Source organism: Rhea americana, unplaced genomic scaffold (genome assembly GCF_003343005.1).
Source record: "Rhea americana isolate MKP2758 unplaced genomic scaffold, rheAme1 scaffold_45, whole genome shotgun sequence".
NCBI lineage: Eukaryota > Metazoa > Chordata > Aves > Rheiformes > Rheidae > Rhea > Rhea americana.
In genome coordinates, this window is record NW_028186590.1 from 893,019 (window position 1) to 911,093 (window position 18,075).

The 18,075-nt window shown below is 34.9% G+C and overlaps 1 protein-coding gene across 1 annotated transcript in view; it reads left to right on the forward strand.

Annotated features, from left to right (window-relative positions):
• ADGRB3 (adhesion G protein-coupled receptor B3) overlaps positions 1–18,075 on the forward strand; it is a 465,451-nt gene that overhangs the window by 210,073 nt on the left and 237,303 nt on the right. Inside the window, exons 8-9 of the mRNA XM_085316023.1 lie at positions 1,956–2,057; positions 2,656–2,762. Coding sequence (XP_085172149.1) covers positions 1,956–2,057; positions 2,656–2,762 — 209 coding nt within the window. The remainder of the gene's footprint in view (positions 1–1,955; positions 2,058–2,655; positions 2,763–18,075) is intronic.

Genomic DNA, 18,075 nt, shown 5'->3' on the forward strand with positions numbered 1-18,075 from the left:
CTTTTTACTTTGAACGTAGCACAGAGGTATGCAGATTATGGTTGGCACTTTGCTAGAGATAAAAGGCTCTCCAGTATTTCTGAGCTTTGAAATGTGGCAAAAGCACACAGGTAGTACCCTTCTAATTAGTTAGAAAATCTCTGCTATTACCTGTCACTTGCTAACATAAAACAGATAGCATAGTATATGTGGGTATATGTTTATATATTTCTCTCTATATATGTGTATTTTCATAAAAAAAACAAACATTTAACACAGTATTTGGAGAGAAGACAGATTTTCAGTTCTGAGAAGCAATCTTGGTATGTCTTATTAATGAACACACAGAATTTTAAATAGCCAGAGCTGCATGACAAAAATATTTATCAAAGGCCTCTGAGATTTACCCCATTTATATTTATGTAATTTATAACATCGCCTCTGTTTTATCTTGATCTTGCAGAACGTTTCTTTAGTTTACGAGATCATAGTATGATGGCAATTGCATTCGCTTATGTCACCAAATAACTTAGGTTTGTCAAAACCAGGTTTTCCTCATTTTAACACTGGCCTCCACCATTCACTTTTTGGGTATGTTTGAAGCAGCAGTGTTAGTATTCTAGATTACGAATATAATCAACTTTCTTTGCATTTTACTTTTAAGGGATCACTTGATTTATAGCATCACTAACTCTTGATTTACAGCTCAGGAATATTGATGATAGGACAAGCAATTTTCCTGAACAACTATGATTAATATTAGTGTTGCTGAGACATCTATGAGGAGTTATTTGCTGTCCACAAAGAGAGGGTACAGACTGCTCAGTTCCTCCTGCACCTCACTCTTCTGTCAGGAGAAGTACGAAGTAGGGAAGATGGACAGTTTTATGGATTAGGCTATGGAATTGGTAAAATCTGGTCTCTGATCCTACATATACTAGAGATTCCACATGCAACCATGGATGAATAGTTGAATCACTTTTTGCCTTACCACTCCGTCTGTACAAGTGTGACAACATTTCCCTTCTCTTCTTCTTTTCCTTCTTTTATAAATGCTTTGACTTAACACAGTAGGATTGCAATTTACCCCAAATCTGTGTAATAATACTTTGAAATAACTCTTGTCTAGGCTCTCCTGAACTTAAAAAGAGTTATATTTCAACAAGTAGTATTTGTCAGTGCTTTAAGTTGTGAACCATCTTCAGCCAAAGGTTTACTGTGTTGATCTAGCTTACTCAGGAATCATAAACTGGAAATCTACAGTACAATATAGAAAATACAAAAAGCAGAGTGAATCTGAAAATCATGACCATGTAAAAAATGAAACATGAAGCATTTATAAAAGCCTTTTTTTCCCCCTGTGTGTTTCTGTTACTATAGAAATGTGAAAGTATCTTTTCTCTTAAAATGGTAAAATGAGTAAAAGGTTGTTTTGTTTTATAGCCACTCAGCCGCACATTATTGACTGTGCTTGCTTAATTACCAATTTGTAATGAAAAACATTTCAAAGAAATAACCTGCTTTTTTTGTCTCCAGAATATACAGTTCTCATTCGACAGGTTGTAATATTTCAGCCATGGTTTTAGAGTGCATTATTTCACATACAGTTTGTTTTAGAAAAATCTTAGAGAAAAGTTTAGTGTAACAAGCATCACAACTTGTAGCTATTATCATCTTATTGAAGAAAACAGCAATAAATAAAAGTTCAGAACCATTAATRCTACAGGTACAATTTAAAAAGTGTTTGCTGAAGAGAATAGATGCATTGGCTATAAAATAAATACTGTCACAAAGCCAGTTGTTACACAAAAATTGCTGTTTTTGCATTCCCGCCTTCATGTATTTCATTCTTAAAATGAAACCAAAAGATGATAACATATATGCCAGGAATAATTAGATTGAATACTTACTTTTCTGATAAAAAATACCTATCTTACATTAATGTTTATATTTAAATTCTCATTTTTAAATGGCAGCACCTTACGAAATATGTCCTGAAGACTATTTAATGTCAATGGTGTGGAAAAGGACCCCAGCTGGGGACATGGCATTCAATCGATGTCCTCTCAATGCCACAGGTACAGTATTACACTGAAACTACATGACAGGAAAAGGGCAAAATATTTTGCATTATATTCTCACACATAATCATTGCCAGACTCATATACATATGTATAAATAAATTTATATGTRTATATATACACACATACAYATGCATATACATATATGTACATACATATGCTTTATCTCTWGWAGTTTACATATATAAATGGGTCTATGATATATGTATATAAATATATGTATTTATTACATGTGTTTCAGTGTTTATTATACACAGAGAAAAACAGAGAATAAAATTTGGCAGGACCTATCAGGCAAATTGATGAAAATGAAGCAAAACATAAAGATCTTCTTAATTAAAAATACCTGCTAAATGTTCACCAAGCGACCAATGAAATGTATTTCAGAATCTTGTACTATTATGTATACGCTACTGACCATTTCTATGAAACTGCTCTGTGTGTGCTTTTAAAATAATATAGATTGTAGTTTATATAAGCTTCATTCTTTCCAATTGCTCTCACTTACTTTTTTTTTCTTTTTTTTTCTTTTTTTCTTTTTTTCTTTTTTTTTTTTTTTTTTTTTTTTTTTTTTTTTTGTCTGTGTGACTTACAGGCACCACTAGCAGACGCTGCTCTCTCAGTGTTCATGGAGTGGCCTTCTGGGAACATCCAAGCTTTGCTAGATGCATATCAAATGAGTACAGACACTTGCAGCATTCAGTAGGTGCAAAGCCAGCTTTAGTACTTGCTCTGTTTATTCATTGATAATCATTGGTGTAAAAAGACTTACCTGTTTGCTCTCAAGCAATATTTCTGATGAGAAATGCCAGGAGGAAAATAGATCTAAGAAAGAATAATTTGTATTCATGTATATCATTTGGATCTTCTATATTACTAATATTTAAATGAAAGAACCTTTGTCTTTACTGTAGATATGAAAAAAATGATGCAGGCTCCCTTTTTCCATGCTCACTGTGTGAAACTTTAATAGGGGGCAGAAGGTAAGACACATATTTTGGCTTATTAGAAAATGAGATGTGAATAAATGAGATTTACTGGAAGAGTGACCTGCTAAGTAATTTTATAATACCTTGAATTCTTTAATTGCACACTAGAAAGTCAGAAATTATTATAATTCTTCCTGGCATCAAACATAGAACTTCCTCTTCAAATGAAGAAAAACAATTATAGGAAAAAGCCATTGCAATATCTCAGAAGAAATAAAGTAACTCTAGATGAGAAATTGTCATGGTTATTTTCAGCATGCTTAACAAAGTTTATTTGCAGAACATGTATGTTATAAGTTTATATACTGCTTTTTATATATGTTACATATTGCCTTATTATACTACTATGGTATGTGCTAGGTATATTGTTTGCAATCTATTTCAACAGTCCAAGCATTAATCCAGGTTAATATAGAGGGAAGAACTTCTTCGAAGTTTCTCATGGACAATGGCTTTTGCCTGAATAATATATTTTCCTGACATTCTTATTACTCTGCCTGCTTTTCCAAAGGCCACTGCTCCATTAATCATTCTGCAGAGGGGCACTAATGTAGCTGTGTGCTTGGTAACTTCCCAGCCTCTCTGCAAAGCGCAACACTTTTCTAACATGTTTAACAATCTTTGGTGGCTTGAAAAGTAGGAGTATAGCTATCATTCCTCAAATTTGGCTTGCCAGTTGGAAGAGATTTTGAAGAATTTCCTTGAGCTGCATTTCTGTTTCATTAGATTCCAACTCAGCTGAAGCCTGGGATTCAGTTTCTGGGTAAACCAAAACAAGCATTATTTTAAACTCACACAGAAGAAAGCACCTTAGCAATTTTCCCAACTGCAAAGAAACATTATTTTCCTATATAGCTATCTATGTTGCTCTATGCATTTTGTTTTCACTCTGGAAGTGACAATATTAAATTGGCTGTAACTATTTTGCATTTGATATTTTTGGTATTTTATTCTTTTGCAACACCTGCTTAGAGTATGTTTAAACATAGTTTTATACATGGGCGAGGCAGTGCTATGTTTGCATTGGATTTGCTTAGAATATGTATATTTTGTAATTAGCACAATAAATGCAGCTACTGAAGGTTAGTAGAATATTTCCAATTTTAAATAATAATCATAATGGGATACTGCAAAACAAAAAAAAAATACTTTTGATTGAAAAAAGTGAAACATTTCATTTTGAGCTGATGTATAGAAGCAAATTATTTCTTTTTTCTTGCTTTTTTGCATTTAAGTACTATAATCTTCTGAAACACTTCAAAGGGCTTATTTATCTTGACCTGTCTGACSAGAAGACGATTGCTTTGAGAGTTATAAGCATCTTTCCTCCTCTTTCGCCTTTCTAGATTTCATATCAACATTTATGCATAGTAGTGATCCTCATGCCATTGATTCTGCATTGATATTCAGCCTTTACTTTTTCATGTTATTTCTAAAAATCACTCATAAGCAATTTAACCACTGGGAAATAACTCTTTCATGCTGTTCAGTAGTATGACTTGCCTGACTAAGTTTTGGTGGAGCACTGATATTTTTGAAGAGCTGCAGTCTTGGCAGAGAGGGGTCATTGTTGGACAAAACAAGGCATTTCTATGCCAGATCAGCTTTATCTATTCTTTTTTATTTCATTTTTCAAAATATTAAGTATAATTAGACCACACTGTGAAATAATCTTTTGCCAAAGAACAGTTAAAAATAGCTAAAGCTTCTTTAAAGTTACACAAGCATCTAAGCACTACCTTATTGTTGTACTAAATTTCAGTCTAGTTTTTATGCATACAAAGTAAAGGAGAAAAGTGGATTTCTTTTATGCTTGGGAGCTGCTCACAAAGAAAATCAAGTTGTCTTACATCTTGCTGCCACAAATTATTTAAAGAATGTTAGAAAATAAGAGGTAAAGACCTATAAGGTCACAGCCTTGCAGATGTAGGCTTGTCCCCCCACGATACATATGTCAGCTCTATAAATYCCTGAAAATAAGGCTTTATAAGGAAGTTGCTGACAGACGGTGTTGCTATAATGAATATGTGTGCTTATCAAAGCATTTATGAGATTTTTCAGTGTGCTTAACTTACAAATAGTGGAGTAGTGGGGGGATGTCATTCCATTCTGTGACTGTTCTGTGAAATCTTAGTCTGAGCTGAATCTCTTTCATTTCTTCTCAGAAGTACACAGAATAAAAGAAAAAAAAAGATTTTTTTTGAAGTTGATTTGAAGTAGCTGATATATATGTTATACAGACAATACTTAAAAGGATGTCTGCCTGGAAGGATACAGGCAGGTTTTTACCTCTTTTCCATCCAAACTAACCACATAGGATCCGGAACCAGCCCAGAAGCCATGCAGCTGAATTCACACGATGCTGTGCCCAAGCAAATACTCTGTGATGAAAAGCTTATCATATACTGGGAGCCAGAGAGTATTACCTTGGCTACAGAGCCTGTTAGCCTGGCTACACAGATTCTGGACTGGATGATTGCAGTTATGTTAGTAAATAAACTAAACACGATGAGTGTCCAAGCTCAGATGTGTTCTTGCAATCATCTGTACTGTTTAATTGTTTATATATTAACATACTCCCTGACATGATTTAAGACCATGCCAGGCAGCACTTTCCCAGACAATGCCTGGCATTTTTTAGAGGATAGCATGACAGAAATCATTCTGTATAGGCAGTAAAACTATCTTTCTCTGTGGTGGAGGAGAGGAAATAATTCAGCCTGAGGTACACAAGCTGGGCTGTACTAGTTGGCCTCAGAGCTAGAAGTCCCAAGGCTATTATATTTACTTTTATTTACTATTTATATACAAAAAATACTTATATCTGGCCAGCTTGGACTATGGKTAGAGAAGTTTGGGGACGCATGTGTCCATTAATGAAGACTGGCCGTTGTGAAAATGTTGGCTACAGTGACTCCCACAACTACAGTGGAATTGGGAATTCACACAAGGCAGAAATCTTAAGAAGTTAATTTATAGACTCTCATTCTAATGTCAATATGATTTTTACTTTCTTTCCTAAAGATGCTTTTCCCTACAAATGCTAACACAGATTTCACCATATGTCCACACTGAGCTACAATTCTGTGCTACATATAGGATAGAATATATATATTAAAACAGTTGCTAGACCCTTGAAGATCAGCCCCTTCAGTATATAAATATGTACTTATTGTATGTTCCTATAGGAGGTACAGTTTCATGCACAAAGACTCATGTACAAAAGTACATGTTTTCTGTTACTTACCTGGATGTGGCATAGGAAAGATTTCAACCCTTAATAAGCAATATTACAATTGCAGAAACCCAGTTACTGCTGCATCTCATTCAGCTTGACTTAAGATTTGTAATAATTACCAATAAGGCAGCTGTGTAAATCATATTGAAATGATACTATCTTTCAATCTCAAAACCCATTTGAAAGTCTATTTGCAAAAGTGAAGAGTCAGTGAAGTTATAAAATACTCTGCTAATGCAAATCGTAATATAGTCTGTTCATAACCCCAGCATCATGCATAATTTATCTCTTTTTCCAGCCATTTGCAGAGTGTGCTAGGCAAAATTGTTGGCCCTACTCATGATAGGCATGTAATTGGTCCTCAAACRTGTAAGAAGGCAGGGTCTTCCTTTGGTTAAACAGAATTGTCTAGATACATGAACCACTGTTTGATATTTACATCAACACAGTACTTGATATTCTCTTACAAAAGATGCATCTGTTTGAATGTTTGAATGAAGAGAGCTTCAGTGCCTCCTTGAGATTAGGCTGTACTACTCTCTTAATTTTTTGTTGATAGGGAACTGAGRGAGACCGGTTAAATGAGGTACTCAGTCATTCAGGAAGCCTGTGATTAAGGTGAAAATCTATGTCTAGTCTTCTGATTTAGTGCCTAATCACCAGGCCACTGTTCCTTCATATTCTTTATTTCTCCTCATATCAGAGCACAGAAAAACACTCACATCATAAAAATAGAGTAAATATGGGCTCTCTGAAGAGAATATGTAGTGGAACAGGATGAAGCAGTGAAATGAAACGGTTTGGCTTGTGTAGAGACTGATAGTCAACTTGCGTCATCAGAGGGCAAGGTGCCCTACGCCATCAATGTGTAGGAACTTGAGTAAAAGCAGTTAAGAGGATGAAGCATCTCAGCTATGCCACAAACATACTGCCTGTACTTTTGATAGTTTATTTTACCTTGTGCACTGTGGAATAGAGATCGTTTTAAAAACTGTGGGTGATAATTAGATCTCCTTGAATAATTGAACCAATTAGTCATGAATAATTTATCCAACATTTGGTATAAATCAGTCATCAAATGGATTCAACAAATATTATTTGACCAGTTAATATAGCTGGTTGAATAACATGAAAAATTATTCACTGAATAAATTAAGGGACAAAATGCCAAAATCCATCAAATAAACCTTTTTGAAATTATTTGGTCAGCCCTAATAACAGTACTTAAAGAACATAGTTAGGATTACTCTTACTACAGCACTATAAGTGGAAAATGCAAAGTGATAAATACCTGTTCTTTGCCTTCTGGAATCACGTGACCTAGAGAATCAAGCAATAGCTTAATGAACAGGAAAAGAAGCATCTCATATATATATATATATATGTATATATATGTATATACATAATTTTTTTTGGTGTTTCTGAGTGCATGTCTGATCAAGGATTTCTTATATTGTCCTAGTGTGTTTGCAGTATTTGCAGCTTTTTATTAAGAAAATGTTCCTTGTCAAGTACCATGTTTCGGGACTATTAGCAGTCATCTGAGAGGCTAAGAAGGAGTATTTTGCCCACTGATGCACAATTTATTAAATGTATTCTTGCAAAAGAGGGCATTACAGAAAAGAAAGGTTTCCAATTATTTTTTGTATTATGGTTAGTAGCAACAAGATCCTTTCTTCTGTTCCTTGTGGATAGTTCTCAGTTGCATATAGATCACCATATTTCAGGTGATAGGGAGGAATTTCCCTGCTTTACCTAATTCCAGTTCATTTTCTCAGAATTCTGAGGTTTTGTTCTTCTCTATGGCATCTGTTTGGATTTTTGGAGGACGATTTGTGCATCCTACCAAATCAGTTCCTGCCATAGCAGAATTTGTGCACCTTGTTATATCTTACTGGGGTTTTTTTGGCATTTGGCATAGAGTTTAATTTTCTGAAAAGTGAAATGCTTTGATATTACTAACATTTAAGCTCTGTAAAGAGTATCTGTAGCTTAATGGACTTAATGGACTACCATATGTAGAAAAGCAGATGAACTACCGACTCAGTCTTAGATTATATAATTATGTGAGAAATATTCTGCTCACTCTTTATTGATCTAGAAACCGAAAATGGGCTGTACCTAAAAATGTTAACTTGGACTAGTATCTTGTTAATTTGGGCTAGTATTTTCTGAACTATGTTCTGAGCTRTTGAAGAAATATATATTCAAAATACTCTGAAGTATTATTCTGGATATCTGAAATTCTATAAGCAGATGAAATATTATAAAACTCCACTGACAAAATACATTGTCAAGTCAGGTTTATCATCATCGTGAGAGATTCTAAACTGAATCAGTAGTCATTCGTTCTTCTTGTGGCACAAAGAAGTTAAGGCAAAAGACATACCCCATATGTACACTTTGACTGCCAGAATCTACCGAAATGATGCTTTGTGACAGGCCAAATTCAAAATCTAGTCTGTCTCACATATTTCATTTCCAGTATTTCAAGTGTATATTAGTAAGCAAATCATTATTCTTGCTGCATCTCTTGTTTAGTGTATAAGGCAATATCTAATTCTGCTTGGTCTTTTTGTAAATGTTAAGTCTAGAAAGGGGCCATTATGATTACTTAGCCTGATCTTCTGCATGACCTCCTGTTGAACTAGAGCATCTCTCATAGAAAGACATTCAGTCTTCCTTAAAATACTTAATGCAATGGAGAATGGAGAATCCAGGTCTTTCTTTTACTTTCTTCTTCTCAATTCTCATCTTCTTGCAAGTTTCAAAACATTGTTTTTTTCCCCCATTGTAGTCTATAAAATAATCAAATACGAAACTAACTGAATTCTACTCCAGCTGAATTGGACTAGCACACCTCAGGAGGGATGGAATTAACCAGCTATTCTGTGCCCTACTTTGATACTTTGTTTTTTTTTTTTTCCTACCTCATTTAGACAAAAAGGGATAAAACTTCTTGAGAATAATTTCTTACCAATTTCAACCATTCCGCTATAATTTAATCTGTTCATACCATGACTGGCTGTGAGTGCCTGCAGGACAAAGCAGAATTGGTAATTAGTAGCCCAAATTCCTACTCAGATGATATGATAGAAACAGGAGTCACTGAAATGCCTCAAATAAAAGTTACTTTCATTTCTATTCTCTCTCTTGAAGTCTGTCAAAGCTTGGTGGTCTACAAAAGAGAAGATTAAGAAGCAGGAGCCCAGCATTAGGAATAGCCAACATGATCCTTTGTATAAACATCTTCTGAGAGTAATAGCTAAAGACTTCTGTCTGCTAAAAAGAAACATAAAAAAACCATGAATGGCGACTAATGAGGAACATGAAAATTAAATTATAGTATTTTGCTGTGGAGGAGCAATGAGTTAGCTTCTGGAATCTTTATGAAATGAATGTGTGAAGCACATCTGATCAGCTGTAATTAAAAACATGAATAAATAGGATAGAATCAACATCTTCTCTTTATCTATTACTCTTAGAAAAATAYTGTTTTCCATAAGGAGTACTGATTCCAACTTTATCTGGTATTTTGAAGTCCAGAAATCAAGAGCATGTTAAAAGTCACGAGGAACTAGTTTGCTACCAAAAAATGCAGTAATTTTATTCTTAGAAGATAAGTTTAAGTGAATTCATTTTGTATCCAAGTCATTTACCTTTAAGCTTTCAGAAACCCTTCTGCAGAGCAAATATGTTGCCTTTAAAAAAGCAAATTGCAGGAAAGAGCAGAGGCTATTTAAGTTTGTTGGAATAAGACTCTACCAAGAATTATTAGAAACTGATTTTGTTTAAATGGAAAATACTTGAATAGATTGGGCTATTTCTATTTTTCACTCTGTTATGTATGCATTCTAGGTGACAGGATTTACTGTATCTCAAAGAAGATAATTTTGTGAGTAGTCTATTTAAACAATACTGGTAATATATCACTGCCTTACTACACACTGGAATAGCCTTTACACCTAAAGTGATGGCTTTTGGACATTCTAGTTTGTAAGAGATTTGTATTATGCCAATTAATAATGTAGAAGACTAAAGACACTTTGTTTGTGAAGGTCATCTCCAAAATTAACAGAAAATCTATTAATACAGCTCATTTTCTAAACCTATATAGCACAGTTTTCAAACCTGGATGATGAAATTTTACATTTGGTTGCTTGTATAAATAGGAGGTACTAATTTATGCCAACTTGAGGGATTTAACACCTAAATCAAACATTCATCTGTGCAAATCTAGCCATTTTTCTATCAGAGAGAGGAAATTAGAAAACCTAAAACCTCTTTAACTTTTGAGGGTTAGGGTCAAGAAATCTGCATATGAAATCTCACACTGGTTTCAAGATACTAACTCTAATGAAGGAGTGTAGGAACTTACACAGGTGAATCTTTGCTTATCAGACTTATAGCCATAAAAATGCATTTCTACTCCTTCTAGTTCGTACTGTAATTTTGCTTCCACTTTTTCCACAGCATCATTATTCACAATTTTGTGAATACTTGGCTAAAATATAATTTGATAAAAGGAACTCTGAGGTGAATAATGATTTGCTCAGCTGCAGCTTATTAGAGATGATTTTGTTTTTCCAAATTATATTACAAGGGTAGCTTACCAGCCTGTCCATACACTCCTCAGTGGAATGATTGCTCTACTTATGGGAACGAAAGTCATCCTCCCAAAAATTTTACTGCTTCTTTTTGCTAGTTCACTGCTTCCTTTCTTTTTACATAACTGCAGAGCAAAGCAGCCAAGCTTAGTTATATGGAGATTTGAATGTATAGGCGTTAATAACATTTTTCTTCTACTTCAGTCTATCTTTATATTGGTATATACCAGCTCTTCATCTTATCTTCCCAGCCTTTGAGAGGCAGGGGAGTTATATCAGTAAATTTTCATTCTTTCCTTGCCCAGCAGTAAGAATTTTTGTCTATTTTATCTTCTCACAAAACAGTTGACCAACAGATAATATTGGCAGCAGTTTTCCTCTGCTTCACTAATAAATTTCTCATTCTGCATGGGAGAAAATCAGGACTTTTTTAGAAGACTAGTACTTCAGTATTGTTAGTTGCTTGATGGTGAAGTCACTTACTTGATTGTGAGAAGGCTCTGCCTGCCCTGCCAAACTTGTTGTGTGGACTGAAACTTCAAATTTTTGAAGTGTTTTCAACACCATATTATAAAGTTAGTGTGCCTTTCTCGGTCTCCTAATAGAGCCTCTTCACTTTCTGTAAATAAGTGTGCACTTTGCCAAAGGAAATCTGTAACCCAATACTTCAGCCAATTATATGAAATATGTTGACTGGAAACCATTCATCCCAAGTAAATCATTACTTTTCCATAATTGCCTATTTTACAGTAGGTATGAGAAATGAGCAGCTTAGGATCAGGAAGGTGCAAATGTGTTTAAAGGTACTGTGGTACTTTCCCTTTTCATGAAATTTCAGTGCTTGATCTCCCCAATGTATCTGTGCACTCCAAACCTAGAGATGCTATACAGTGTAAGAAAACACTTCCCTTCTACCCTGCATAAGCAAAACACAATTCCATTCAATTGGAATAAGTTGCTCTTACTTTCTGCATTTGAACATCTAGTCTAACAACCACACTATCCTTCTTGAAAAATTCAGAGAAAAATCTCCACTATAATCTCAGCAGTCTCAATCATCCTTTCATGTCTGATTTAGCAAAAAAATAATGTGTGTGTTAAGTGGAATGTTCTCTAGTGGTTTCTTCTGCTGCTGTGTTACACTGAGGTTTGTTGCAGCAGTGAGCAGCTGAGTGCTCCCTGATCACATTGATATTCCAGGCCAACCAACACTGCAGCCAACAGGTGAACTCCAGTAGAGTATGGCCAGAGGGAAAATGAGAGATGAAGGCCATTTAGGAACTCAATAAAGAAAGTGTTCAACTAATTTTCCCTTAAAGTCTACCAGAACTGCAGGAAACTTCATTCAGCTGGCAGAATGACTGCAGGAATATGGCTAGGCAGCTAGCTGCAAAGCAGTGATCAAAGCATGTTACACTCACTACAGTTATCCCTCTGCTTTTTTGCTCCACTGCTTCTTTTGTTGTATCCCCATCACCACATTTAAGCTCATATTTGTTAAGTGTGTGAGGTACAGATTGTTCTCTTGCATATAAATTAATGCAATGCTACCATACAGCATTTAGGCCTCAAGTAAGTAATACCTGTTCCTTGAGAGAACCATTCTTGTTCTGCAAACAGAAATGAGCATGATTTAAAAGACCATATAGAAACATAAAAATCAAATGAATATATAAATTGTCTCAATCAATCAGGGAATGGATACTCACCAGGATGACTATGTACCTTACTAAAAAAAAAAAAAAAATCATGTCTTTTAGTATGTCCTTTTATGACCCCAAGCCTTAGCCATTCAGTCGGTATGGAGAGCCAAGAGACTTTACCTCCAGCAATGCTATATTTGTCATAAAATGAAAACAAGCCTCTCAGACTCGTCATTCTCTTTCCCTCTCAACTCTTGCTCTTGTCAAGTTTCATTATATATAGATAACACAAATCTTAAAGACGTGTCCTCTGGTTAAAATAAGAAACAACAATAACAACAACAAGATCCCTCACATAGCATGCCAATGTGAGCAGGATTTAATTATAGATAAATTGAAGCATTTAATAGTAATACTTAATAAAATCATACTATAAATCCTGGTCAACCAACGCAGTGGTAAATGTTAGAAAGAAAGACCTAAACTCAGAACAGAAGTAGTCCCTTAATAACTGTTCATTTTACATCAAAGCCATCTGCTGCTTTAGTGAAGAGCAGTCTTACGATCTTCCTATTCAGAAATTTTGCTGAATCCATGCAATAATTAAAATATTGAAACTTTGTAATGACTTTCTCAAGGAATACATGATTACAGACTTTTCATGAAGTATATTTTTTAGTTGTGTGCCTATAGCCATGTTTGGTCTATGGGGGATGCAGTTACACATGTTTAGGGATTATGTCTCAAGAGCTGATTCCCATGATGAGGACTGTTTCTCTGCATACATACAGTTATCCCACTCCTCTATATCTATAGGTTTTCTTAGGCAAAATATTCATCAAAAGAGTAATTTATTCTTTTGAGAAAAGGAGCAAGCATTAATCACAGAATTCTGTCCTGTTCTATAATTTGTTCTCAGGCAATGAGTGATAATAATAATAATGATGATGATAAACAAATATTTATGGAATAGATTAAAGCAGAAAAAAAACTGTTGAGTAAAATAATGGGAGCCTCCTTGAGAGAGAGACAGTGAAAGAACTAAGTACCCTCTGGGCTGTACACATTCTTCTTCTTCTAAAAATATGTAAGACTCCCAAAGATATTAGGTGATTTTCTTCAAAGATTATGCGATATACTTCATCACATATAGAAGAGCACATGCAGTTTCTGTGGCTTCTGTGCAGAGATTCAGTTTGTTTGAGAATGTCTAGAACAGCACAGAATTCTATGTGATTAATGCTGGCTCCTTTTCTCAAAGAACAAACCATTGTTTTGATGAATATTTTGCCTAAGAAAACCTATAGATATATAAGRGTGTGACAACTGTTTATATACAGAGAAACAATCCTCATTTTTTTCATCAGCACCAATCAGGAATAAGTGCCCTAAAAAGCAAGGTTGCAGTGATGTGAGCTGAGTGCTGAGTACTAGGAGGAAGACTGAGGCACGCTATCTGCACAAACTTGATGTAGCAAATCGTATACCACAACAATGGGTAAATGCAGTAAGGTAAAAGTTCAGTTTCCAAGTCATTCCTTAACCTTCAAACTTTCTGCTTGGAGTATACTGTAAATTGTATGAGGTTTTAGTTTGGGTTTTGGATTATTTGCATGGAGCTATTACAGAATTATATAACTGCAGAGAAACTCATGAGATTATTCAGCCCAAACTTCTTCCGTGATGTCAGAATCAACTGTATTTGAGTTACTCCTGAGTTTTTCTTGACTGATACTGAACGCTTTCAATGTGTAAGATTGCATAGTCTCTTCAGGTAAACTGTAGTGCTTCACTCCCTTTAGAGTTAAAAAGCTTTCCTTAATATGTAACTTTCGTCTTCCTTGACATAATTGAAATCCATTACTTTTCTTTTTTTTTTTCCATTATAGACACAGGGAATATATTATTTCATTCCTGCTTGCAGTAACTTTTCACTTATTAAAATCTATTTTCATGATCTAGATTGAGACTACTAATTTCCCTGATAACAAAGTTATCATTTTGTGTTGCTTTAGCAATCTTCTTCATAAAATGTTGTTTGTATAGAAGAAGAAAAAGACCTTTATATGAAATTAGATTGTAAATACTCAGATGCATACCTGTGCCTTTTGATTCAACTTTATTTCTTTCATTTAAAAGATAGGTGAAATCATGTTCCTGAACTCTGAATAAGCTATGCATTCTGTGTGCTATGCGTGGCTTAAACTGGCAGAATTGTAAATACTGAATTATCATTAGGAAAATTAACTGAAATTTTTAGATTCAGTATTCCTAAAACACCTAAAAGGTTGTCCACTGACGATCAGAAAAAACACATTGTAATAACGTTTTCTTCAAATCTCAAAGGTAAAGTTTCCTCCCAATGACATCATATTATAGTTCAAACAATATTATGCTGCGTAAGATCAGTTCAGCCCATGGTTACACTTATAATAATATTATAACAGCCAAAAATATATTTTCTGGCCTTTTTATTATATTCCTAACTTTAACTACACAGACTTAAGAATTTCAGCTAAAACTTTTCTGAGCTTCAATGATGATAATTGTTAAAATAAGTTTAATTCACTACTGAACATTAATTGAGGGGATATCCCCATTCCAGCCTCCASATTAAAACCACGAAGGTTATGTAATGTGAAGCAAAGCCCTCAAGATAAGATTTCAGGTGCTCTGAATTGTGCTGTAGAGGAACTTAGAGTCTAAATAGCTTTAAGGCTTCTAATACAATTGCATAATTCAAGTGACTGCTATGGGTGATATGGACGTTCATGTTCTGTGTTTTGAGAGCCTTATCAGATATGTTTTATAAAATATTATTGTTGGGTTGTGGAGATACAAAGTGAAGTGATTTTACAGGTTATGAGCAATTTCGGGTTATATTCTTGTTTCAAAATATTTTTCTTCACTTCTATTTAAGGACTTCCTAATTTGGGTTCTTACACAACCACCTACTATAAAATGTATAAATGACATCATTAATAATACCAAGCCATGAATCCAACATCAAATTAAATACTGAAAAAAAGATGACTTTGTAGTAACTCTTTAAATACATCATTCATTTGAACCTTTTGTAGGTTTCTTAAAGGTTCATTATTTGCTGTCCTTTCAAACCATGTCTAGCTGTTTAGGTTTGTGGTTAATTAATTACAGGACCATAAATAAATTTGTGCTGTAGTGCCTGAAGTGTAGATCTGACTTTGTAAGGAGGCATTTTTATTCTGTGTCATACTTTCTGATAAATCAATCAGGAGACAAAAGCAGTTGGACCCTGTGTCAGAGTCCAGTTAAACATCAGTAATTTTTCAAGTGTGTAGCTCTATAGTGCAGGCAGCTGGAGGTTGGACTGACAATTGAGTATCATGTTAACAGCTGCTTCATTTCACCATCTCTCGGCTCATAAACTTTATTTTTAATGAGCCTGCCTGTAAGACCACTAAAAAATGACCTTCAGAGGGAGGTACAAGGACCTACAGTGGTGAACAAAATAACTTTTTGGACAGCATATAATATCACAATGCCTACAGCATAGAAAATAAGCTATATGGTGACAAAGATATTCTCCTAGCTGCTAATGGGAATATTATGTATTTTCATGCTGAAAAACATTTTTAGTAGCTATGCCAGTAATCTAGGATTCTGGATCTTCATTGATAGTAATTTGGACATCTTCACTGGCATTATTAGTGCTACAGCAATTTACATTAACTGAGTGAATGGCCTGTGAAGTTGTATCTAGGGGTTGTAGGCTGTCTCATAACAAGAAAATAAATTGTATAGTAAGCTGGTAATAAGAAGGCTGCACATTCTTACTCTGCCCTGCCAGTAGCTTGGTGGGTTATGGTGTCACCCTTCAACTGACTGACTCTAATATTCATCCACTTTACTTATCTTAATATATTGTAGCTGTTTGTTTATGCTACTGTTAAGGGTATGCTGCTAGTCCCATTCAAGGCAGGACAATCTTGGAGAGATAGCTGAAGACCACAGAAAGGATCTTTTGGGTTGGAGCTAGACAGGATGAGGAAAAGGTGCTTACAAGGCTGTGCACAAGTGGTGTGACCAAAAGGAGCATAGTTGTGCTTTCTGGATATGCTCTTTTTAAGAGAACAGTTCCAAACTGAGCTGTAATTTTTAAGAGCCAATAATTCTGAACTAATTTAAATCACCTACAGCACAACTGCAGCTACTGCTGAAGTAGACATAATAATTTAGTCCTGTGGCACTGTGGGCAAGATGCTTGCTAAACCTTTTTTACCACTGTGTCAAAAGTGATCAAAATATCTTCCTGGTAGCGCTAATACTAAAGCTCCCAATTCTGCTGCTAAAGCTGTGTAAAATTCTGCACTGAAAAGAGAGCCCTACAGAGCTTTGCTTGCTCGAAGGCTTAGAAACAATGAAAACTATTGTTACTTCTGTTATTTGCAAGCAGATGAGATTAAGACTTCTGTGTGCTATGCATGGCCTAAAAGCAATAACAAGTTGGCTTCTGCCATCTTTGAAATGTGCGAGCACTGACAAATATTTCAGGAGATTACCTCCCTCAGTGTTCAGAAAACTGAAATAAATAATTAGGCATGAAATTTGCTTACAGGAATCCTTTTCTGAAGTTTCTGTTCATTTTAAAAGGAGACTTTAAATGTAATCTTGTAGGAAAATAACAGCTGGTAAAAGGTACGAGAAAGGAAAAAAAAAATCAATACCTAAGCTTGGGATCTGAAACTGTGCACATCACGTTATGAACCACTATTTTCCTGGGAGTAAGGAAGTGCAAACAAGACTTTGGTCTGCCGTTTTTCCAGTGAAGTGCTGCTGTACACCTTGGTTGTTTAAACCATGCATTCTTTTTCAGCCTTAGCTGGCCTTGTGACATCTGTCCTTGTAATGCACTATGCACCTTCCTTAGGTGCTGTGTCAACTTTAAGAATTGTTCAGATCCACAAATTCAGCGTCTTACCAGGTTGGTTCTTCAACCAGCATGTGCATTTTATGTTACGTTTATCGCTGGCCGTGTACGGGTCTGCTGGAAGAACTATATCCAAGATAAGCCTCTGCATTGTACGCAGGAGCAGTTCAGAATTCTAATCTTTGCATTTCCTAGGAAAAAACAGAATTGATTCGTGTTAGCACCTCTGTGTTAACACTATAAAAGAAAAGACCTGAATCATATCCTGTACAATTCTTCGCTCTTGTATTGACTAACCCAGCTGGGCTAGCAGAGGTGAAGGATATACTTCCCCTTGTTAAACTAGAATATAGAAAGAGTGCCTTAGCATATACCCATTTCAGAGCTCTTAGAACAGTTGTTTAATGTGTGATAGTAGAGGTTCTTCAGCTGTTCCCCTGGGGAAGACTAGTTATTAAATAAGGCAGCAAATGAAAGCCACAGTCCAGCCAAGTGCATTTCTTTGAGAAAATAGATGTTGAGAAGTTATTGGTGTCCAAATGTGAGTAACAGCTTCAGAATACATGATCTTTCGGCATCATTCTGTATAAAATTGTATGACTTTATTATAAACATAATAATTCTGTCAT